This window comes from Leucoraja erinacea, chromosome 17 (assembly GCF_028641065.1).
Source record: "Leucoraja erinacea ecotype New England chromosome 17, Leri_hhj_1, whole genome shotgun sequence".
Taxonomy (NCBI): Eukaryota; Metazoa; Chordata; class Chondrichthyes; order Rajiformes; family Rajidae; genus Leucoraja; species Leucoraja erinaceus.
Genome location: NC_073393.1, coordinates 38,124,183 through 38,150,256, shown reverse-complemented (window position 1 = coordinate 38,150,256; position 26,074 = coordinate 38,124,183). Strand labels below are relative to the sequence as shown.

At 43.5% G+C, this 26,074-nt stretch overlaps 1 protein-coding gene across 1 annotated transcript; it reads right to left on the bottom strand.

Moving 5' to 3' along the window:
• Positions 1-378: 378 nt before the first annotated feature.
• dhodh (dihydroorotate dehydrogenase) lies at positions 379-22,352 on the bottom strand. The gene is made up of 9 exons (XM_055648987.1): positions 22,200-22,352; positions 18,093-18,305; positions 17,799-17,998; positions 12,927-13,009; positions 7,223-7,410; positions 6,585-6,698; positions 6,161-6,314; positions 4,663-4,822; positions 379-806 (listed from the first exon to the last, which is right to left on the bottom strand). Exons 1-9 carry the CDS (start codon positions 22,218-22,220, stop codon positions 656-658), a joined length of 1,284 nt encoding a protein of 427 aa, XP_055504962.1. The 5' UTR covers positions 22,221-22,352; the 3' UTR covers positions 379-655.
• Between the last annotated feature and the right edge of the window lie 3,722 nt (positions 22,353-26,074).

Below are 26,074 nucleotides of genomic sequence, written 5' to 3'. Positions count from 1 at the left end.
GTGATAACTGAGTCGCTGCATTTTTCACAAGATTCATTTGGAGCTGAATTGAACATCTGCAGATTTATAGAAATGACCAAAACCTGAGCAACGTTTAACATTAGAGCACACTGTCAGGAAAGGAATCAAACTGAGGGTTGAGTCCAAAGTGATTAAGTCTTGAAAATGTACTGCACAGAGTTGCTGTTCACAACTGAAGGCTTCAATTATAGGTAACACCCCCACCTTATTCCGTTCTTTCCTGTGCCCCACCCTGGTGCCAGAGTCAGAATTGTAGAGCACGGATGCAAGTCCTTCAACCCAAGTCCACACCGTCAGCCTCCCTCAGCTTCGCCTCTAACGTTAGTCTGATACACTGACGTACGTAACTTCAGCAGGATATATCCACATTCATTTATTGATGCAATTATGGTACAAAAGAAAGCACAGATGTCTTTACCACCTCTGCTGGGTGACATATTATGTAGTCAATGTTTTTGAAAAACAGATCAACTTGTACATTGATAAATCCGTGCACTGATCATCTTGTTCGCAGGGCTCGTCAAAAGTGCATCTTGATGCTGATGAGATATCATTAGGTCTTCTCATTCTGATTGTCCAACAACTTGTCACCAGTTGTAGAGGCAACTAATCGCTGTGGATGCCCCCACGTCTCCTATTCTGTCGAGTGCTCCAACACAGTGGTTGCTTTGACTGCAGCAACAGGAGCACCTTGAATGTTATCCTTTGAGAGGGCTGGCATCTGTGTCACCCCAGGCCTGTGATCTGCACCCACTGCCTCAGCAACACTGGAAAATCCTTGTTCCCTTCAAAAATAAATACAATTCATCTCTGGTGAGAAAATAAGGATTAACTTGCAAACCAGCCAGGGGCTGCAAAATCATAACATGCTTGCATGGAAACAGATAGTCCATGAAGCCAAAAGGGATCTAATGGATCCCATTTATTCTTTATATTTCAGTTATACTTGAAAAATAATAGCAGGGGAGGAAAGAACTGCAGATGTTGGTTTAAATCAAAGGTAGACACAAACTCAGCGGGTGAGGCAGCATCTCTGGAGAAGAGGAATGGGTGACATTTTGGGTCGGGACCCTTATTCAGACTGATGCCAGGGGAGGGGACGGGACAAGGATAGAAGGTAGTCAGAGACAATAAGACTAGTGGGAGAACTGGGAAGGAGGAGGGGATGGAGAGGTAAAGCAAAGGGTACTTGAAGTTAGAGCAGTCAATATTCATACTGCTGGGATGTAATCTGCCCAATGTGCCCACACCGACCAACATGTCCCATCTTCTGGACAAGAAACTGTGTGTATCAACCCGATCCATTCCTCTCATGACTGTGTACACCTCTGCAAGATCACCCCTCTTCCTTCTGCACTCCGAGTAATAGACCTCCCAGCCTGCCCAACCTTTCCCTATAGCTCAGGCCCTAGAGTCCTGGCAGCATCCTCTTAAATCTTCTCTGCACCTTTTCCAGTTTAACAATATCTTTCCTGTAACATGGTGCCCAGGACTGAACACAATACTCCAAATGCAGCCTCACCAACATCTTATACAACTGCAACATGATCTCCCAACTTCTATAATCAATACTCTGACACCTCTGCCCCTAAATCGCTCTGTTCTACAACACTCCCCACTGCCCTACCATTCAGAGTACGTCCTGACCATCTTAATATCCTCAAAATGCAACACCTCACATTTCTCTGTATTAAATCCCATCAATCAACTATTCCGCAGTCCACCTGCCCAACCGATCAAGATCATGCTGCAATTTTTGACAACCATCTTCACTATCTACAATACCACCCACTTTTGTGTCATCTGGCAAACTTGATAATAATGCCATGTATGTTCTCATCCAAATCATTGGTATAGATGACAAACAGCAATAGGCCCAGCACCGAACCCTGAGGCACACCACTAGTCACAGCCCTCCAGTCTGAAAACAACTTCCACCATCACTCTCTGCTTCCTTCCATGAATCCAATTTTCTATCCATTCAGCTATCTCACCTTGGATCCCATGGGGTCTAACCTTCCAGAGCAGCCTATCGTGTGAAACCTTGTTGATTGCCTAACTGAAATCCATGTCTACAAGGTCCATAGCTCAACCTTCATCAACCTCCTTGTTCACATCTTCAACAAACTCAGACACGACCTTCATGTACAAAACCATGCTAACTATCCTTGTCCATCTAAATGCATGAATATCCTATCGCTCAGGGTAATCGCTAGCCACTTCCCGACTACATATGTTAGGCTCACTGGTCTCTAGTCCCCAACCTTTCCCATGCAGCCCTTCTTGAATAGAGGCACACCATTTGCCACCCTCCAGTCTGCTGGCACCTTGCTTGTACTTAATGACGACTTGTAAATCTCAGCCAGGGCTCCTGCAATTTTCTGTCTGGCTTCCCACTGTGTCCTTGGATATATTTGATCAGATCCAGGAGATCTGTCTATCATTCTAATGAGGAAGAATATAACTGCAGTACAGTTAGCGGATATCCTGGAGGGATCAGCCATTGAGTCCAAATGGGTGGAATTTCAGAATAAGATGGCAGTGATCACTTTGCCTGGGTTATATTGTAGGTCAGCGGTAATTGAGGAACAGATATCTAACCAAATCGCAGAATTGTGCAAGAGCAATAGGGTTGTAGGTGCAGGATTTTGACATTACCAATATTGAGTGGGAATGCTTACTGCAGGAGGCTAGATTGGAGGAATTTGTGTTTTGTTGTTCTTCAGATTGAAGAAGAGCACTAACCCGAAATGCCAACTATCCATCTTCCCCAGAGATGATGCTGCCTGACCCGCTGAGTTACTCCAGCACTACGAGTCTCTTTTTTTGTAAATCAGCATCTGCAGTTCGTTGCATCTACACAGCATCGGGCAGGTAGAGGCAACTGAGATCAAGGACTGGGAGTCAGCTGAGAAATGGGGTCAAGGAAAGAGGGTTCATGTTGCGGACATGTTTCCACCAATCTTTCCACCACCATGCACAAGAAGCACAAGACAGACACCATTGTATGCTCCGGCTGAACAACTTCTAATCTTACGTGTGGACTCGATAAGAAGAAGACTTGAGAAATATAGGGTTTGAAGGAACTTAAAAAAAAAAAGATTAGGAAGGCAAAAAATAGGCCGCAAAATATCCATGGCAAATAAGATTAAGGAGAGCCCCAAAACATTCTCCAGGTGTATCTGGAGCACAAGACACAAGGAAAGAACGTGCCCTTGGGACAGTAGGGGGGCAATCTATGTGAGGAGCTAGGTGATGTGGGTGAGGGCCTAAATGAATGCTTCTCATCTGTATTAACTAAGAGAATGGATGTTGGGATGTTAGCAAGTTCAGAACATCTGGAGGTCAGTATTAAAAAGTGTTGGATGTCACATGAAGCGTCCCCATCCGATAGTGAAACGTAACATTTTAAGAGGCACATGTAGCGTAGATATTAAAAAATCTTATTCTCATTGCAGGGCTATCAAAAAGTTGACATAGGCTTGAGGTAAGAGAAAGGAACATTAATGCAGTCATGAAATATCTTTTTGTTTTACAAATATGAAGAGCGGTTGATAACTCTAATTCACCAGATGAGCCGGTGCACTCAGATACAATTACTGTGTTTAAGAAACATTTCGTCAGACATTTAAATCGGCAAAACATAGAAGAACGTTTAAGTAGGTTTACGAACAGCTACTTTGTTGCTCTTTCTTTGATATTTCTCCTCCAATCCAAGGACGTGAACATTGAATTATCCTCCCTCTGTGTCCACTACCCCCTCCACTGTTCCCATCTGCCCATCCCTCCTTTATTTGCACCAGACCCCATAATCTGCAGCCCATGCATCAACCAGCCTCTGTGGCTATCTCCACCCTATCTCCTCCACCCCACTCCAATTGTCAATCAATCCTTCCTCACTTGGACCCACTTATCACTGCCAGCTCTTGTCCTGCCTCTCCCCCTCATACCTGCACCCCGATTATCTCCTCTTTACCCTTAGAGTCCAAATGAAAAACCCCGACCCAAAATATCGACTGCCCATTTCCCTCCCTACATTCTGCTGGCCCGCAGTTTGGGTTTTGCTCCAGATTTTAGCATTTTTAGTCTTCTATGTCTCGCTTTTAAATATTAAATATGGAGCATACATTTAGTGTATGCAGCTTTACATTTGCTAAAACAAAAAGACATTTTGTCAACAGGGATTTTCTTTTAGTTAATCAGTCTGATGGCTTTTATTCAAGTCCCTGCTCCTCAAATGTGTAGTGGAGTCATAGTGCTACAGCATTGGCCCTTCAGCCCAACTTGCCCATACTGGCCAACATGTCCCAGCTAGTCCCACCTGCCGGGGTTTGGTCCAGTAATGGGACAATTCTAAATGTTGGCCTTTCCCCATTTACAATGGTTGAAGCAAGCTTCAGCAGGTGCCTCAGCATGTAGACACACACACACCCTGAAATGTGCTGACTCACAACAAGTGGTTGCAGAACATTCCTTGCACTGGAAGACCTGCAAGTTCTGGGCAAACCAAAATGGGCCATGACTGAGTTGATGATCCTCCAGCAAACACATTTAAAAAAAAAAAATCCAGTTTGTCAAATGATCGGTAACATTTCATTACATTAAAAGATGCGTGGCATTGGGCCAGCGGAGAAAACTTACTTTAACAGTTGTTCTAATTCACATTTGATTTTGTGTACCAACGGAGGCCCTTGGTATGTAATGGCCGTGTACAATTGGATCAACGTGGCTCCTGCCCGGATCTTCTCAAGGACATCAGCTCCACTACTAATTCCACCTACCCCAATAATAGGAACTCTTCCTAGAAAACAAAACATATCAGCAATAAGGTCCATCACGTTTGATATGGACATGACAGGATGCTAACTTTACATCATACATTGTAGTGACTGTACATTGAGAATTATCCATCACTGCAACAAGCCGAGGTTATATATAATGAATATAAATTCAAGGGGACGGGGACAAATATACTTTTCCCAAATACTCAACCAACATTATTTTGTCTTATACAAGTTAAAGAACAATCAGTAATCCACCCATTAAGCAACTAGACTTCTAGACCAGTAAACATACAATCATCTTTGCATCATTTTAGCTGATGTTGTTTGGGAGAATGAACAAGTGTTAGAATTGGGTCCATGTTCCAGAATTGGTAAGGGAATGTATCACTCTTCTTCATGATACCACAGGTTATTAGAAGCTCAAGTGAGTGGATGGTGGATCAGTTATTTAAGAAAGAACTGCAGATGCTGGAAAAATCGAAGGTAGGCAAAAATGCTTGAGAAACGCAGCGGGTGAGGCGGCATCTATGGAGCGAAGGACTAGATGACGTTTCGGGTCGAGACCCTTCTTCAGATGGTGGATCAGGATGGGTTCAGATGCCCTCACAACCAAATCTGCTGTGATGATGTTGTCAGGGAACACACCTGAGCGATGGATAATTAAATACTTTAAAATAATTAGTATCTGTAAAACCTCATGAAATCATCTGCAGTGGGGAGCGAGAGGAGGAAGAGAACTGGACAAACCAAAACAAAATGGAATCGAGTGTTCAATGACTCACTCCCAATCCCCACATCCTCAGCGTCTGGTTAGAGATTACTGGATTATATTCAATTGGTGAGAATATTGAGCAAGGCTTTTTCCATGTCATTTCAATCGCTTTTGAGGATAGTTGTTAATTTCCCTAATTAAGCAAATGTCTCACTCTACACCCACAAAATGAAAGGACCATTTAAAATGAACATTATACACAACCTGAAAAAAAATCGCATAGCACACGCCATCATGCCCAAGGAGAGGCAGGTGGTTACATCTTAAGATACACTCATTTCAGATAACTTTTCAATCTACAGTGAACATCATTGCACCCTTAGCCGATGAAACCATTATGCTGATTGCTGAGTTAATGATGACTTATTTAGTGTAGGAAGGAACTGCAGACGCTAGTTTAAACTGAAGATAGACATGAAAAGCTGGAGTAATTCAGCGGGACAGGCAGCATCTCTGGTGATTTTTTCGGGTCGAGACCCCTCTTCAGACCCAGTGCATTCCAACATAATGAACTGGTTCTGAACTTTAAATTCATTACCAAGACGGAACTCCTGGTCATTGTATGAATTCGGCCGAGAAATACCTTTGGTTAGAGAGTACATCTCATTCACAGTTTTTGTTGACATTTCTCGGAGTGGCATTCCACTTAAACCACCACCCTGAGTCTGCAACGGATCCTGAAGGGTCGTTGGTCTGCTGGCTGTTGTATTCGTCACGATTAGACCATCAACCCCAAGCTAGAGAGTGGAACAGAATACACTGATGGGAAAGTTACACTGTAGCACAAGCACAGTAGACCCAATCCATCCCATGCTTTACCACATTTACACATGCAAAGAAGAAACAAAATATTTAGTTTCAAACCCTCTGATTTGTGAAATAACATATTTACACCAGCCATATCAGGCCAGAAGCTTAGAGCGGAGTCCCTTCCACAGCCGCTGGCCCAAATGTTTGTGTTGTGTACTTTGTTCATATTAAATCGTCCCCTATCATATTATGCTCACCTCAGTTACCACACTGGCTATATCTTTTTTCTCTTCAGCTGTGAGGTCTGGGGCAATTTTCAGAAGTATTGCAGGTTTGCGATTGACTTTCAGATAATCCCTTTCTTTCATTACCTAAAAATAAAAATGGTACAGAAATCACAACCAATTCCGTGTTATTACAATGGTGGAGACCGAGTATATTAAGAGCAACAAAAGACTACCGCTGTTGAGATTAGGGACGCGACATGACAGTAAATACAATCCACTGTACACAAAAAATGCTGGAGAAACTCAGCGGGTGCAGCAGCATCTATGGAGCGAAGGAAATAGGCAAAGCTTCGGGCCTAAACCCTTCTTCAGACACTTCTTCTTCGAGGTCTGAAGAAGGGTTTTGGCCCGAAACGTTGCCTATTTCCTTCGCTCCATAGATGCTGCTGCACCCGCTGAGTTTCTCCAGCTTTTTTGTGTACCTTTGATTTTCCAGCATCTGCAGTTCCTTCTTAAACACAATCCACTGTTGGGTCGTGATGAATAATTATAAATTCTGACTAATACAGGCAAGTGCCCTATACTGTGCCTCAGTTAATGACAGGATATGGGTGCTTTGGATTTAGTTGCATGATCAAACAAACAAAAGATGAGAAAGCTTTGCCGACCTTTGTTAGCAGGCTGCGGAGCTTTTCCTTGCCCTGAAGAGCTCTTAATCCTGGAGTATTGGGACTGGACACATTCACAACCAGATAGTCAGCTAATGAGCCAAACCCACGGACTCCTTCAACGTAGTCAGCTGCAGCGTCGCTAGAGAGCTTGTTCTTCCCAAGATTTATGCCCAGAAGATTTCCCCCTTCAAAACAAAAATCATCGAGTCAATTTCTGTTTCTGTATTGAGGCATATCTTTATAATAATCATTGAGGAGAGTTCTAATTTTGAAAGTTTCGACAGAAATCTGAAACATCATGTGTACACTTTTGACAATCATACATTATTGATGAAGCTTTGGAATTCAACAGATTACCAAGTTATTGAAATTCATACAATCATGCAGGGGAGAGTTTGCTTTGTGACCTCAGACTGCAACATGACTCCAGGATGATGTCTTGCCTCCCCGGAGCCAGGGTTCAGGATATTTCTGAGCGGCCCCAGCGTTGTCAAGGGGGAGGGGGAGCAGTCGGAAGTCGTTGTGCACGTTGGCACAAATGGCGGAGGTGGGAAAGGGGTGCAGTCCTGCAGAGCGCAAACAGAGAGCTAGGCAACAGATTAAAAAGCAGGACCACAAGTGTAGGAACCTCCAGAATGCTCTCAGAAACATGTGCTAGCGAGGGTAAGAACAGGGAGATAGGACTGGTGAATTTGTGGCTGAGGAGTTGGTGCAGCAATCCAGATTTTTGTACCATTGGAATCTCTTCTGGGGCAGAGATGGCCTGTACAAGAGGGATGGGGTGCACCTCAATATTCTGGCAGGAGGTTTGCTCGTGCTATTATGGGTGGGTTCACAGTAGATTGGCAGTAAGGCGGGGTCCAATGCAGGAGTGAGGCAGTTAAGAGGCAGCAAGTCATGACAGAAGTGTGTTGAGTGGACAGGATAGGATGGAGTACGGCATGGAGAAAAACACAATGACTAGTGAACTTGGGACAGTTAATGGAGATGTCTTGAGGACAGTCCATATTAGTCAGGGAGGTACTGGACATCCTGGGCGTATGAATCTCCCGGGCCTGGTCAAATATATCTGGGGAAGTGTGAGAAGGTAGAGAAGAACCTGCTGGATGCATGGCCAAGACAAATGAATCATTGTATGAGGTGCCAGATGACTGCAGACTGTTGTGCCTCCATTTAAGAAAGGCTGCAAGGAAAAGCCTGAGAACTATAGACCAGTGAGCCCAACATGTTTGATAGGTAAGTTACTGGAGAGTATTCTGATGGATAAGATATACATCCCTTTTTGATAGACAGGAACTGGAAAGGGATAGTTAGCATGGTTGCGTGTGTGGGAGATCATCTTACGAATTTGATGGAGTCTTTTGAAGAAGTTACCGAAAAGGTTAATCATGGCAAGGTTGTAGATGTTGTCTATATGAATTATGAGCGAGGTCTTTAATGAGGATTTACATGGTAGGCTGCTCTGCATGGCATCCTGGGAACTAGCTGCCTGGATACAGAATTGGCTTCATGGAGGGAAGCAGAGGGTGGCGGTGAACAGTGTTTTTTGGAAAGGGGCCTATGCCTCAGATATGGATGCTGGGCCCATTGCTGTTTGTGGTTTATATCAATCATTTGTATGAGAATGTACAAAGCAAGAATAGTAAGTTTGCAGATGACTAAAGTAGATGTCATCGTAGATAGCATATATGATTATCATAAAATTACAGCAGGTTCTTGATCAGCTGGTCAAGTGGGCTGAGGAGTGTCTAAATGGAGTTTAATCAAATAAGTGCAAGTGTGATGGACGTTTATGTAAATTGTGTTAATTGTGTTTGGGTTTCTTTCCTGTCTGTATGACTGCAGAAACGTAATTGTGTTTGAACTTAGACAATAAACGTTATTCTATTCTATTATTCTATTAGATAGGCCTTCATCAGTCAGGTATTGTATCAAAGTGGAATCACATTGGCCTTCATCAGTCAGGTATTGAGTATCAAAGTTGGAACGTTATGTTACAGTTGTAGAAGAAATTGGTGAGGCTACCTTTGAAAGTACAGGTGCACAACCTTTTATCCGGTGTTCCGGAAACCAAAAAACTCCGAAAACCGGCCATTTTTTCCAGGATGTCGTCTGCACACCAAAGCTCGCGTTTGGCGCCAAACTTGACCCGAAACGACCCACGGTCAACCCAGGTCTGTACTACTGTAGCGGCTGCCTCCTCCCCGGAGACCGGGGAGACACTTAAACATCTGTAAATCATTGCATAAATGTTAGTCAGTTAGTTTGGAGGGCTTTTATGTGAAGGGGGGGTGAAGGGGTAAACTTTAATTCTTAGTCCCCTACCTGGTCGGAGAGGCGGGGAGCGGTCAATGCCTTACCGGGTCGCCGTGCGGTAAGCTCCGGACCTCTGTGGCCGCGAACTCCCAAAATTCGCGGAGCTGGGACTGCGGGCGTCCGGCCGCGGGCGGCGCTGGATTTGGAGCGCCTCGCAGCCAGGGGAAGAGTTGCCGGGGTCGGAGCTCCAACCAGCGCCACCCGCGTGGATGGAGCCCCCATGTAATGTTGTGAGTCGCCGTTTGGTAGGGGACTTTCTTGTTTTTTTCTTGTCTTTATGACTGCCCAACCACATAAAATTGTTCCAACTTAGACAACTAACATTTATGCAATGATTCCCCGTCCTCTATTAGATAGCAGCCTTCATCAGTCAGTTATTTATCAAAGTGCCCACATTGGCCTACCTAATCTACGCTAAAAAGTCTTCCATTCGCGAAATCCGAAAATGTCCGAAATCCGACAAGTGTCTGGTCCCAAGGCTTTCGGATAAAAGGTTGTGCACCTGTACTGTGTTTAGTTTTGGTCTCTCTGCTCGAGGAACGATGCCATTAAGCTGGAAAGAGTAGAGAAGATTTATGATGATGTTGCCAGGACTCGAGTGGCTGAGTTACAGGTAGAGGTTGAGTAGGTTAGGACCTTGGAGCAAAGGATGCCGAGGGGTAATCTTACACGAGAATAGATAGGGTTGTACACACGGAGTTTTTTTTTTACTCAGGGTAGGGAAATCAAAAACCAGAGCACATAGGTAACAGCTGAGAGGGGCAGGATTTAATAGGAACCCGAGGGGCAACTTTTTCACTCAGGAGATGGTGGGGATATGGAATGAGCTGCCAAGGAGATAGTTGAGCCAGGTAATATAACAGCATTTAAAAGACACTTGGACATGTAAATGGGTAGGAAAGGTTTAGAGGGATATGGGTCAAATGAGTGCAAATGGGGCTGACTTAGATGGGGCTTCTTGGTCAGAATGGATGAGTTGTGTCAAAGGGCTTGTATAGCTCCATGAGTGGCACCAAACAAATATCTGAGTATTGGCTGTTGACTGTGCTCACTTTCTGCACATGAAGTATTTGCTACTGAAGATAGTAATTAATTTTTGCTCTCCAACAAGTCTTCAAATTAGTCAGTTAGTCTCCTAGTCTGAGAACACTAATGCAATCATCAAGAAAGCTCATCAGCGCCTCTACTTCCTGAGAAGATTACGGAGAGTCGGTTTGTCAAGGAGGACTCTCTCTAACTTCTACTGGTGGACAGTAGAGAGCATGCTGACCGGTTCGGCAACTTGAGCACCCTGGAGAGGAAAAGACTACAAAAAGTAGTTAAACACTGCCCAGTCCATCATCGGCTCTGACCTTCCTTCCATCGAGGGAATTTATCGCAGTCGCTGCCTCAAAAAGGCTGGCAGTATCATCAAGGACCCACACCATCCTGGCCACACACTCATCTCCCTGCTACCACGGTACAGGAGCCTGAAGACTGCAACAACCAAGTTCAGGAATAGCTACTTCCCCACCGCCATCAGGCTATTAAACCTGGCTCGGACAAAACTCTGATTATTAATAACGAATTATCTGTTCTTTGCACTTTATCATTTTATTTATTCATGTGTGTATATATTTATATTATAGTACATGGACACACTGATCTGTTTTGTAGTAAATGCCTACTATGTTCTGTGTGCTGAAGCAAAGCAAGAATTTCATTGTCTTATCAGGGACACATGACAATAAACTCACTTGAACTTGAACTATAGTAAAAGTACCAATAGCTGGTGTTGCAACTCCACATGATGTCATGAATCAATTTGTTCATCCCTATGAAGCTCGTTATCTCTGCACGCCTACTGTTTGGCAAGTTATACAAGGGGCAGAATGCACAACCCCATTAGTTTGAACCCCCAAGAACTAATTTTGCAGAAGCGCTAAATCCATTTTAATAATAAAGAACGAACTTTTCCACTCTCAACATCCTTAGAAGATTTTTACAAAACCACAACAAGTTGAAATTAAACCTTCATTAATTTAAGATCATTTTGCATTTGTAGCAAAATAAATTAATTGTATCAAGGAACTCATGACGAAATTATTTTGTGATCTCATCTGAGCAGCAGTGATTAAAAGATGCCAAGGTAAACTGATCCTTGGTCTGTCCTGCAGGGCCTTTCCATTTAGTACCTAGATGGACAGCTAGTTAATTAGTTGCCTCACTCAACAAAGATGAAAAGTAGAATTTTTGTTGGTCTAATGGACAAAATGGCAACACTGGGGATTAGCTATCAGAATTTCAGCTCAATTATCTTTTCATTCTCTGACGTACACACATAAAACAATGAATCCATACTTTCCGCAGATGGGTATGGACCAACTCAAGATTTCAGGCATTCTTAAGGGCCTGTCCCACTTAGGCGACCTTTTAGGCAGGTGCAGGAAATTCTACACTCGCCTCATGGTCGCCACATGTTCGCTGATGGTCTCTGGTGAGTCTCCTTCGTGGTCACGAGGAGTTTTTCTGCGATCAACAATTGGTCACCATGGAGAAAATCGATAATTCTGTAGTCGTGGGTGCAGTTGTAGTGGGGTCGCCATGTAGTTGTGGGTAGTCGAGGTAGTTTTAGTTAATCACCTTTGCAGACCGGGCATTTTCATTGGCTCATTGGGGGAAAAAAACATAAGCACGAGTTTTCAGTACCAGGGATAACCGACCGGTAATATTAAATGCCCGTAACAGCTGTGTATCTCTGGCTTATTAAAAGTTGTCAGCTTCTTAAAAGTGTCTCCACTCCTTCTCCCCCCCCCCTCTTTTTAAAGGACTTACCGTACACTGTGCTAGTCTTAACCTTCCTGTTCATCGCGGTGTGTGTCTGTATCACCTTGGCTTTGCACCGTGTGAATTTCAGACATCGCTCCCCCGCTTGCCCTGGCCCCCACTTCAACCCCCGCCTTTCCAATGTGTGTGTGTGTGTGTGTGTTCCACTCTGACAGTCCCCCCGTACCAGTACCCGGATTTTCAAGCGAGTGCCGCTAACTTGACAGTCGCCGACAGTCCTCTGAAAAATCACCCAAGTGGGACAGGCCCATTAGCTCCCTGCTTAAAGCCTGCAGCCTTTTGTTATTGTTTCATCTGTCCGTTTGCTGCCACCCTGTGGCTAGAAAATGAATTGTACTCCATGTGGTGTATTTTTCCATTCAATTCAATTCGATGGTAGATCAAATTTACCAATCCACGGTGAACTGACAAATTCTGCACAGGCCCACGTGAGCTAAAAACGGGGTTCAGAATCAGGCCAGGGTCGATCTTAAAATTAAATAAAACAAAAAGCAAAAGCAAGTATTATTTGATAATTAACACTAATTAGCTCCTGTGATCAAACTTTTGTCTCTCTTACCTTTAGTAAGCTGCTCTTGTATTTCTGACCGAGCTTGGAGCCTCCTTTGTACGACAGTAAGTCCATGGCTGTTAAAACCATATCTGGATAAGAAGATAATTACAGACATTTTCTAAAATAAGTCAACAAAGAAAACTGCGAGGCTCTGAAATTCCCAAGGAATGTTTCCCGATTCACGGCATCCAAAGTGTCTGGACCCATATGTGACTCGTGAAACACATGTTAAAGAGAAGGTAGACACAAAATGCTGGAGTAGCTCAGCCGGTGAGGCAGCATCTCTGGAGAGAAGGAATGGGCGATGTTTCGGGTCGAGACCCTTCTTCAGACTGATGCCAGGGGAGGGCACGGGACAGAGATAGAATGTAGGCGGAGACAGTAAGACTGGTGGGAAGGGGATGGAGAGAGGAAACAAGGGCTATCTGAAGTTAGAGAAGTCAATGTTCATACTGCTGGGGTGTAAACTACCCAAGCAAAACATGAGGTGCTGTTCCTCCAATTTGTGCTGAGCCTCACTCTGACAATGGAGGATGTCCAGGACAGAAAGGTCAGATCGGGAATGGGAAGGGAAGTTGAAGTGCTGAGCCACAGGGAGATCAGGTTAAGACGAACTGAGCGGAGGTGTCTAGTGAAACGATCGCCAAGCCTGCGCTTGATCTCCCGGTGGCTCAGCACTTCAACTCCCTACTCCTCTCTCCATCCTCTTCCCTGGTCTCCCACTAGTTTTACTGTCTCCACCTACATTCTATCTTTGTCCCGCCCACTCCCCTGACATCAGTCTGAAGAAGGGTCTCGACCTGAAACGTCATCCATTCCTTCGTTACAGAGATGCTGCCTCACCCGCTGAGTTACTCCAGCTTTTTGTGTCTACCTTCGATTTAAATCAGCATCTGCAGTTCTTTCTTACACATATTAAAGGGATTTACACTCAAACAGAAGGATACCTCTCACTGACACAGAGGCAGTGGGAATGCACACCAGGACTGGGTATTGCTGGCCACCTGCAAACTATACTGTACATGATGAAATCTCCACAACAGTCATTGGGGAATGTACCCAGGAGTAGATCGAACATGGAGCAGGATAGCACAGGAATACAATGGCCCACAACGTCTGTGGCACTCATGATGCCAACTTAAACTAATGTCCTCTGCCAGCACTGGGAGAGATTCCCAATCCCATGCACAAACAACTCATCTTCAGCTTCAGTATTGCAAAGAAGGACCGTATCTCAGCTGGACTTGCAGGCAAGTAGGTGGAGTGTAGTGTAGTGCTTCATTCACTGTTTACACTGGGCATGTGTGTGTTCCCAATGCATGGACTTGAGCACAATCCCAAATGCTTTCTCTTCATGTTCACCGGCCATGGATTCCCAAGAGACAGCAAGGATGCTGCAATTTTACATGGTGTGTTTGAGCACGTCCTTCAATAGCTTCCTCTGCCATCTTTGTACATGGCAGAGTTCAGAATAGACTGTTTCAGGAGACTGTTATTGGATACGAGTAAGATGACCAGTCCAATAAATGTTATTAATGGCTGTGATGTTAGCAGAGGCCGTTACCATTGATGTGTATATCCTGCCAGAGGATTTTGCAGAGACAGCACTGGAAGGTATCTCTCCAATGTTGAGATGCCCACTGTAATGCTTTAAGTCTCAGAACAATTAAAGTTAACTAAGCATCATTACTGCCCAGAGATCTGAGGCCTTTGATCTTCATATATACTTTCCCCAGATGACCAAAAGTCGTGCAGGTGTGTTGAAGTGGGCTGGGAATTTCATCATCAATGTCTGCCTTCGGGATATGAGAAGTGTTGACCGTTTTCCAGGGGAGTGGGCTTTTCTAGTCAGAGGGCAATGCTGTATAGTGTAGTGGGAGCAGGTTAGAAGGAAATATTTATTTTGTCCAGTCCCTCACATGCTTCAGTCAACAAGTTGATGATGACCCGAGACTCGGCATCATTGGCACACTGCAGCTTAACCAGATGCCACGTGACCAGAGTTGTTGTGGGATGACTATGGAGGGATAGCAATCACCGCCATTAGCAACCTTTTTACATGCAATAAATGTGTAGTGGATGATGTCCATGTATTCATTAGAGCTTTCACTCTGTGGCAGTGGTCTCAGGCAATTAATTCACTTCAAACTAACGGAATCAAGGGATATGGGAAAAAGCAGGAACGGGATACTGATTTTGGATGATCAGCCATGACAGATAGTTATACTTATATTAGTGAGGCCTGGCACACCACATCATGGCTGGACCACTGTATTAGTACAGCTGATGCACATGCCTCAATGGGGTGTATGAGCATTCTGTACGGGGCAGCAATGACTGATCATATACCTGTTGCTATGACAATAAATGTTGAACACATACCTGTGGTGTCCAGAGATAGAAATAGCTTTAATACAGAAAAACTGGATGGTCAACGCTTACAAAGGAAGACATCCTAGCCTATTATGCCCATACAGATAAATCCTTAAGCAATATTCATCTACCTAAAGATGCAATAATATGTAGTAATGTTAATTGGAAAGATATGAAGCATAGGAGAGATATCTGCTCCATGTATAATGATATAGTAAGCGCCTTATATGTAGGCAGTACTGCAAGCATAAAAATAAGACACATAACATCAGGCCTGGCTGGAATAAGTATGTAGCTGAGTATCATACTGAAGCCCGTGAAGCCACTAAATCATGGGCTATGGCAGGTAGACCCAGACAGGGGCCCGTGTTTGAGCACAAGAAGCTCACTAATGCAAGGTATAAGTATGCTGTTCGCTTCATCTGTAAAAATGAGCAAGCTATGAGGGCTGATTCCATGGCTAAGAAGCTGCTAAGTAACAATGTTACAGATTTTTGGAAGAAAGTGAGAGCTCTTAATAGTTGCAAAACATCTCTACCATGCACTGTAGATGGAATCTCCGGAACAGCTAATATCGCGGAGTTATGGCGACAACATTATAGCACTTTATTCAACTGTGTCCAAGGTGACTTGTATAGGGTGGACAATATTGAGAGTAATGACTCGATGGCGATTATGTCACATGAGGTGTATCATGCCATGAACAAGCTGTCCAACAACAAAGCAAGTGGCTTGGATCATATTTCTGCTGAACATCTTAAGATACAAGATACATTTAATTGTCATTTCGACCCCTTGAGGTCCAAACGAAATGCCGTTTCTGCAGCCATACATTACAAACATGCGAGTATTAAGTATGCGAGTATGAGGATAGCTCCTCTCCTTGCTATTTGTTTTACTGGCTTTATGATTCATGGCTTGTTTCCAGACTCAATGTTGTCTGTCCTGTTAGTGCCGGTCATTAAGGACAAAGCTGGTAAAGTAGGCAGCCTAAATAATTACAGGCCCATAGCTTTAGCCAGCATATTGTCAAAAGTCTTAGAAAGAGTTCTGCTGGATAGAATAAATGAATTTGTTAACTCCACAGATAACCAGTTTGGCTTTAAAGCTTAACATGGCACTGACTTATGCATATATGCCCTAAAGGAGATTGTAAACAAATATAGAGGCAAAAACTCTTCAATCCATATGTGCTTTATTGATGCTTCCAAAGCCTTTGACCGTGTTAATCACAGAAAGCTGTTTGGTAAAATGAGTCAAAGAGGGATGCCTGAATACATTGTTAGAATTCTGGCCTACTAGTATGCCCACCAGACTATGCAAATAAAATGGGGCAATAGGGTCTCAGCCCCATTTGGGGTTAGCGATGGTGTTAGACAAGGGGGAATTTTGTCCCCAGTCCTTTTTAATCTATATATTGATGATCTGTCTAAACAACTTGAAAGCCAGTAATACTGGGTGCATGATTGGTAATATTTTAGTGAACCATATTATGTATGCAGATGATCTTGTGGTCTTTAGTCCATCTAGCGCTGGTCTCCAGCAGCTCCTTACTATATGTTCTGTGTATGGAGTGGAACATGACATTAAATATAATGCTAGTAAGAGTGCTGTTATGATCTGTAGAACCAAAGAGGATAAATGTCTAAAATTTCCTGATTTTAAATTGGCTGACAATAATCTTAGTGTCTATAATAAAGTAAAATATCTAGGGCATATTATTACAGAACAAATGACAGACGATGAGGATATTTATAGGCAACGACGCATGCTGTATGTACAGGCGAATATTATCTTGCATAAATTTGGTGCGTGTGCAGATGTGGTGAAGATGTCGCTATTTAGAGCATACTGCACACCACTCTACACTGCGCACCTGTGGTCGAACTATGGAAAGACAAGTTTGCAGAGACTAAAGGTGGCATATAACAATGCCATGAGAATACTGCTAAGGAAACCTAGATGGTGTAGTGCCAGTAATATGTTTGTAGCTGCAGGAGTCAGTACTTTAGAAGCTATCCTAAGAAATCACATGTATAAATTCATTTGCAGGATAAATGACTCTAAAAATGTGCTTATTGTGGCCTTGACAAACATAAGGGTTAGCACTACACGCTACGAGTCCCAGCTGTGGAGACACTGGTATCGTTGTCTCGTTTTAGGACATTGATCGTTTTTTAATCTGGATTTTTAACATATGTATTGTGTTTAAAAAAATATATAATTTATGATGCTTTTATATACTAAGTTATTATATGTATTTTATGATATTTTTTAATATGCAATGCATTTTTTTAAATGTAATTTTGCCCCTTGTCTGGACCTCGAGTCCGAAATAAAGTTTCTTATTTATTATTATTATATTGAATGGTTCGATGGGCCAAATGGCCTACTCATGCACCTATTTTCTATGTAATCACATCCAACCTGCAGTCATTCACACCTACCTCGCACAAATACACATCTTTTACAAACTATAGCACAAGTATTGTACTCCAGCGCTACCTGTTGATGATTGCTTGATCGGGATCCAGTCTGAACACCCTGGGCCTGGGATTACCATCCTGGGGGTGTGGCGTGACAGTTCCCACCTCCACAAACCCGAACCCCATCTTGTAAAGACCATCCACTGCCTCCCCATGTTTGTCAAACCCCGCAGCAACTCCAACCGGGTTCTTGAATTTTCGGCCAAATACATTCACCTCCTGAAACAAACTAACAGTCAGTGATCAAGAGATCCAAGAGACAAGCTTCACATATTGCACAGATCGCTGTTTCGTGGTTGCCTGGGGCGCTTACCAGGGCTGAAGAATCCTTGCATTTTGAACGAGGGATTAACCCCCAGGAAATAAAACGGACAGCCAAAGTATGCGCCATTTCTGGATCCAGAAATCTCTGCAGTGTCGGGATCAGGTGATTAGCATAAAACTTTTCATCCCCAACTGCAGTGCAATAAGCCACAAATAGACAAGTACCGCTGCCCAGCACCCGAGCAGCCTCTCGCATGCGTCTCTGCAGGATAAACAAAATGTAGAAATTAATACGAAAACTGGAGAGATTCAGATTCAGATTCAATTTAATTGTCATTGTCAGTGTACAGTACAGAGACAACAAAATGCATTTAGCATCTCCCTTGAAGAGCGACATAGCAAACGAGAGCACAACCCTCCTGCTAGTAACAAAGAATATGTTCCCAGTTTCAGTACACACCCTACATTTATACTGCACATGGGTGAATATTGCAGAGAACTTCACTAAGTGATGACACTAAAATTAAGCGGCAAAAGAATTTAGCATGGTTCAGCTTGGCGTAAATACAATCTTTATATTTTACCAGTCTTCCATCACAAACTTAGATAAAATGCTGACAGGATCATAGAAACATAGAAAATAGGTGCAGGAGTAGGCCATTCAGCCCTTCGAGCCTGCACCGCCATTCAATATGATCATGGCTGATCATCCAACTCAGTATCCCGTACCTGCCTTCTCTCCATACCCCCTGATCCCTTTAGCCACAAGGGCCACATCTAACTCCCTCTTAAATATAGCCAATGAACTGGCCTCAACTACCTTCTGTGGCAGAGAGTTCCACAGATTCACCACTCTCTGTGTGAAAAAATGTTTTTCTCATCTCAGTCCTAAAGGATTTTCCCTTTATCCTTAAACTGTGACCCCTTGTCCTGGACTTCTCCAACACCGGGAACAAAATCCTATGTCGTAAAGGCCTGGAATTGTAAAGGAACATCATATAGCACAACCAAAACCCTTGCCTAGAAGAGAAAAATATTATTGTCACCTAAGGCCTGTCCCACTTAGGCGACTCTTTAGGTGACTGCCAGGGACTAGTTTTAATGGAATTCACCTACGACAACACCTGCGTCAACCCACGACAGCAAAAATTGTCGCCACTGTCGCCGAAGAATTTCCAACACGTCGCCTGTGGTCACCCAAAAAAAAAAATCGCCTAAGTGGGACAGGCCCACAGCCCCACTTAGCCAGAACTGTCAATGACCTAAATCTTATACCTTGAACGCTTCTAAAAATAAACATTACAATCTAAAGTCGCAAATAAACTAAAAATGTGAAAAAAAAATGGTTCCCAACATGTGAACTTTTCAAAATAAATTTAAATTTAATAGTTACTAGACCAAGTGCAGACCCAATGGTGTGATCCCCCAACCCAATATTCCACCATGCACCCGTCTCCTCCAATGGAACTGAACCCGTTCCCAAATGTAAGATTCCAGCACTCCCCTGCCTCCCTCAGCAGTGGATTATTAAAAAATTCCAATTGCACCTCCCCTGCTTGCTGCAGCAGTTCCAATTGCAATACCAATTGGCCCTCCCACTCCTGTTGAAGCACTTGCTGTGATATCCCATTGAGGTGAAAAGTTCAGAGTGTTCCTGTCTTGCAACTTTGTTTTGAAGTGTGTTGGAAGCTGATAGGAAGGAGCAGCGAATCAAAAGGAAGAAAGGCAGCCGGCAGCCGGCTGCTCCCCCAATGGTGTGATCCCCCAACCCAATATTCCACCATGCACCCGTCTCCTCCAATGGAACTGAAGCCGTTCCCAAATGTAAGATTCCAGCTCTCCCCTGCCTCCCTCAGCAGTGGATTAAAAAAAAAATCCAATCGCACCTCCCCTGCCTGCTGCAGCAGTGAAATGTTCAGAGTGTTCCTGTCTTGCAACTTTGTTTCGTAGTGTGTTGGAAGCTGATAGGAAGGGGCAGCCGTCAACGAATCAAAAGGCAGAAAGGCAGCCGGACGGCAGCCAGGCGGATGGCACGAGTTTTATAGATAGATAGATAGATAGATAGATAGATAGATAGATGATTAGAGATTTAAACAAAACTTAGAAAGATTGAAAAGAGACATTTCTGTAAACTCTTTTCAGATATATCATTAGATCTAATGATATATCTGAAAAGAGAGCTTGGTAATTTAATTTTTAAATGGCCAAACTTTTCTTTGGGCCTGTCAAATCCACAGAATCCAGCAGAGATTTTCAGACATGTTAATTTCACGACTGTCCAACAATTGACATTTATTTTTCCATGTTAACTCCCAGGGTCAGAATGGTCATGGATCCATGGAAATTCAGGAAACCAGAATAGTGATGAATGCTGTCAATTTCACCAGCATTTCTCTACAAAATCCAGACCAATGTCTTTGTCGGGATGGAGATAGAGAGGTGCTGAATGGGGGCCTACAAGTGATAACAATACATTGTCAAAATTAATCTCCATATTGATCTAATTTCACCTCTCCTGGCATAATTCAATGGCTAACTCAATAAAGTTAACAATAGAGGAATCTATTATTTACTGCCTACCTCGACAAAGCAATTGGTGAACGGTAAACTCCTCAGTCAAATATGATTGTTTCCCCCCATACCCCGACCCCTTACACCTATATTCCTTCCTCTGGCCTTTACAATCCACAACTCTTCTATCCTAACACACTTTTTGTCTCATCTCTGGCCTTTGTCCAACCACCGGCTATCAGTACCCCCTCCCCACACTCTCTCTCTCACCTGTATTCATCTATTGCTTGGGTAGGATGGAACTGCTAATGCTGGTTTACACCAAAGATAGTCACAAAATGCTGGAGTAACTCCGCGAAACAGGCAGTGTTTTTCCTGCCAATATGGGGTTTAAATTCACCGCAAATCGCAACGTTCCAATCGATCGCGCTCCGCAAAATCTCACTTGCAAGACGATTTAAATGGCCATTAATTTACGGGAATTAAACACCAAATTCCTTCCATTTGGCCTATAAACTCGTGATAATGAGATTTAATAATCGTGTTATATTGTGAATTCTTGTGTGAATATTATTTGGACACTTAGGTTATTTAAAAATGTTAATCTTTTCTTAAGAAATGGATAGATGTTTAGATCTAGTAATTGAATTTTGTAATTAGCTACAATTAGGTAACTAACTAATTATATGCTTTAATTTCAGGTCAACCAAGTAAGATTGTTTCATAAGGACACAAAAAAGCTGGAGAAACTTAGCAGGTGCAGCAGCATCTATGGAGCGAAGTAAAAAGGCAAGGGTTTCTGCCCGAAACGTTGCCTATTTCCTTCGCTCCATAGATGCTGCTGCACCCACTGAGTTTCTCCAGCTTTTTTGTGTACCTTCGACTTTCCAGCATCTGCAATTCCTTCTTAAACACATAAGATTGTTTTATATTTGTTTCAGAATGCTTCAACTATAATAACTTAACATTTTATTCAGTTCACTTAATTTTTAAGAAAGTTATGGGCTTTTGACTGTCCTCGATTACAGCTTTTGTGCTAAGTCAATGGAAAATCAATAGGGAACAAGGTGCTAATTTCCGAGTATGAAAATGGCCATAACTTTTTTAATACTGAAGATATGAAAGTGAATTAGGTGTCAAATTAAACCACTTTTTATGCTTTATCTGATGGGATAAATTGCAGACTTGATCTCAAAATGATGTAACATTGCTACAAACTTTATTTTGCAACACCTGCTGTTCCCCAGTACTTCATTTACGGTCTTGGATGTGGAGAAGCCCGAATCACATGCGTGATTGTATAACACAGCAAGATTCACCGTTTGGAAAACGGACCAGATTATCCCGTGTAATGCAGTGTAAACATTCGCAAAGACACCCGTGTTAACTCCATAATTCTTTAACACAATCGGCTGATGCAATTTGTTTTCAAGCTCCTGTGAATAATATTACTTCTCCGTTGGTGGAGCGTTGAGCCGAGCGACGAGATACATACAGGTTGCATGTGATGCACCTTGTGTTGCAATCCTCACAAAGGGATACATCTTCACAAAGGGATACATACACTAACATGCCGGGAGTCCGGGATTCAGAGCCGGCACTCTTTGGGCACGACCCTGAGCCGCGGACCGCGCTATCCTCCTACCTTCAACGTGTTTCCAGCCATCACACCAACCGAGACGCCTTCGTCCCCGCGGCCCCGGAACGGGCGGGCTCGGACTATCACACGCCCAGGACGTGGCGCGGAAGCCGGGTGAGTTACCCTGCCCGCACTCCCCAGTGCTAACCTGTGCCCATCACAACTGCAGATTGCTGGTTTACATTGATTGCAAATACAAAATGCTGGAGTCACTCTGGCAGCATCTCTGGAGAGAAGGAACGGCTGACCTCCTTCAGACTGAGAGTCAGGGGAGAGGGAGACACAGAGATATGGACATCAAAGGGGACGAAGAATAGATCATTGTCAGTGAAAGGAAACATAGAGATCATTGTCAGGGGGGACAGGCAGGAAAAACTGGGACGAGGGAGATGGGAAAGCAAAGGTTAATCAGGGGGGAGTCAGGCAGATTGTCACATACACGTACGAAAGTGAAATGAAAGTGGCAATGGCGGAGGGTGCAAAAAGACAAACAGGGAAAACCAAACAGGTTACTTGACACACATAGAGAAATAAATAATAGAAGTCGATCGATTTCATACCGCTCGATGGACACAACAAGTAAGTAACTCAGCGGGACATGCAGCATCTCTGGAGAGAAGGGTCGGACACACACCAGTTGGAATTGGTGTCTGGCGAAGGTGCTGCCTTTGTAGCGCCGCATCTCACCTCAAATCTGGCTTTCCTGGAGCTTTTGTAGGTTGGAGGAGCAGAATTAGGCCATTCGGCCCATCAAGCCTACCCCACCATTCATTCAAGGCTGATCTATCTTTTCCTCTCAACCCCATTCTCCCCATAACCCCCTGACACCTTTAAATCAAGAATTTGCTCTGAACGTTTGCAGATCAAAGCAGAATCCCTCATTTATTTGGTAACTGAACCGTATTTTACTAATTTAGAATTATCCCCTCAGTGCATAAAATTATGTTGCAATATCATTGGAGCGGTGATTCTTAAGACAGGGTAAGGCGTGAGTACTCCTCCCTGACCTCTAGGGTTTCAGGCACAGGAGACTCAGCTTAGACCTTTGAGGTGAAGGGGGAAAGATTTTCACATTTTCATATAACATTTCACATACAGAGTGGTGGGTGTTTCGAACGAGTTGCTGGAGGAGATAGTTGAGGCAGGTATTATCGCAATGTTTCAGAAAAATTTAGACAAATACATGGATAGGGCAGGTTTAGAGGGATATGGGCCAAACGCAGGCAGGCGGGACTAGTTAGATGGGACATATAACCATATAATATCCATATAACAATTACAGAACGGAAACAGGCCATCTCGACCCTTCTAGTCCGTGCTGAACACGTATTCTCCCCTAGTCCCATATACCTGCGCTCAGACCATTCCTTTCCCGTCCATATAACCATCCAATTTATTTTTAAATGATAAAAACGAACCTGCCTCCACCACCTTCACTGGAAGCTCATTCCACACAGCCACCACTCTCTGAGTAAAGAAGTTCCCCCTCATGTTACCCCTAAACTTCTGTCCCTTAATTCTCAAGTCATGTCCCCTTGTTTGAATCTTCTCTACTCTCAGTGGGAAAAGCTTATCCACATCAACTCTGTCTATCCCTCTCATCATTTTAAAGACCTCTATCAAGTCCCCCCTTAAACCTTCTGCGCTCCAAAGAATAAAGCCCTAACTTGTTCAACCTTTCTCTGTAACTTAGTTGCTGAAACCCAGGCAACATTCTAGTAAATCTCTGTACTCTCTCTATTTTGTTGACGTCCTTCCTATAATTAGGCAACCAAAATTGTACACCATACTCCAGAATTGGCCTCACCAATGCCTTGTACAATGCCTTGTGCAACACATGTGGGCAAGTTGGGCCGAAGGGCCTGGTTCCACCCTGCAAGACCATGACCCTAGATGAAGGATCTCAGATTGAAAGTTTCCTCTCCCCAAATGCTGTCTGACCTACTGTTCCATCAGCACCTTTTACTTTGCCTGAGGTTCACAGGCAGGAGCATAAACTTAGTCTGAACAATACCCCAGTGTGGAACTGGGGAGAGCCCTGCAGTTTAACAACACATGAAGTCTCGGGCAACATTGCTCAAGTCACCTGAATAGGATCTTTGCTAGCACCACCCTCTACGATTCCTTCCAGTGACTTGGTGTAGGTTCCTGGACTAGGGTATGTTGGCCTGGGAGAGGATGCTGCTGTAAGCTGACTTATTCTGCAGTGCATTTGGAGGGTTTGCAGAGAGATTGTAGGTGGTATCTCTCCATTATCTTGCGGGGGTCTATCGCATTCGCTGACTCAAAAAGGCTGGCAGCATCATCAAGGACCCACACCATCCTGGCCACACACTCATCTCCCCGCTACCTTCAGGTAGAAGGTACAGGAGCCTGAAGACTGCAACGTCCAGGTTCAGGAATAGCTGCTTCCCCACAGCCATCAAGCTATTAAACTGAACTCAAACAAAACTCTGAACATTAATAGACCATTATCTGTTTATTTGCACTTGATCTGTTTATTTATTCTTGTGTGTATATATTTATATAATGGTATATGGACACACTGATTTGTTCTGTATTCATGTCTACTATATTCTGATGTGCTGAAGCAAAGCAAGAATTTCATTGTCCTATCTGGGACACATGACAATAAACTCTCTTGAATCTTGAATGCTGAAGGTAGTTCAAATTTCAGAAGCACACATTATTGTTGGGCAGGCATCACTGCTGCTCAGTAGGCCTTGAGTTTTGTGCCCCGTTTGAGGTCTTTAAATTTGAACAATCTTTTCCTCAGTATGGGCTCTGAGATATGGTACGTGAGATTGGAGAAATGTTGTGCTTCTCAGATTCAGATTCAGATTCAATTTTAATTGTCATTGTCAGTGTACAGTACAGAGACAACGAAATGCATTGTACAGAGAGATCGAAATGCAAATCTCCCTGTGTGTCCTCATAACCATTATTCTTGGGAATTAGTAGAAGACTTTTGAGAATGTTGAATGCAAAACTCATCCTATCATTTGCTTCGGTGATGGAGTTTTGATATGACTTGAAGATCAGCCTCTGAGCTTGCGCAAAACTTCATGTGTGTACAGTAGCTAAAATTGGGGTAACTTTAGTTTTGAGCAAAGGTGACATGGTCAGTAGTTTTCAATAAGTTTGAAGAAGAGATTCTACTCCAGAATGAAGCATGGTGAAGGGCAGCAACGTGGTGAGAAAGATTGAAAAAAAAAGTGTTTGTGGCAATGGAGGCATGCTTGACAGCGGTCAGGGTGGGCCTGTTGGTTAGGATTATGACTTAGTTTAGCTTGGGGATACAGCACAGAAACAGGCCCTTCGGCACACGAGTCTGCGTTGACCAACGATCCCTGTACACTTACACTACCCTACACACACTAGGGACAATTACAATTATGGTGTCTGAGACGGGCTGGGAAGATCATCAAAGACCCTCACACCCCAACCATGGACTGTTTGCCCTCCTCCCATCAGGGAGGCGGTACAGGAGCCTCAGGTCACGTACTAGTAGGATGAGGAACAGCTTCTACAACAATACAATCACATTGCTGAACTCGGAGTCCCGCCGATAGATTTCTCCGGTCCCTCCGTCCCCATTGTTTAATTATTCTGTATTTTTTGATTTTCTGTATCTTCTCTCTTTCTATTTTTTTTTTAAATTTCTTTATGCACAACTACTACGGACTGACGCAAAACTGCATTTGGTTGTACACATACTTGTATTTGTGCGATGATATTAAAATTGAATTGAATTGAATTGAATTCTATCAAGCCAATTAACCTACAAACCTGTATGTCTTTGGAGTGTGGAAGGAAACCGAAGATCCTGGAGAAAACTCACGTAAGTCACAGGGAAAAAGTATAAACTCCGTACAGACAAA

What these genes read in the sequence shown, in the direction of transcription:
- dhodh (XM_055648987.1), bottom strand. Translation starts at nt 22,220, where the DNA reads ATGGCTGGAAACACGTTGAAG. An exon ending in TGGCTGGAAACACGTTGAAG is followed by an intron (nt 18,306 to 22,199) that starts GTAGGAGGATAG and finishes TTTATCCTGCAG; the next exon opens with AGACGCATGCGAGAGGCTGC. An exon ending in TAGCCAGTGTGGTAACTGAG is followed by an intron (nt 6,315 to 6,584) that starts GTGAGCATAATA and finishes TCCACTCTCTAG; the next exon opens with CTTGGGGTTGATGGTCTAAT.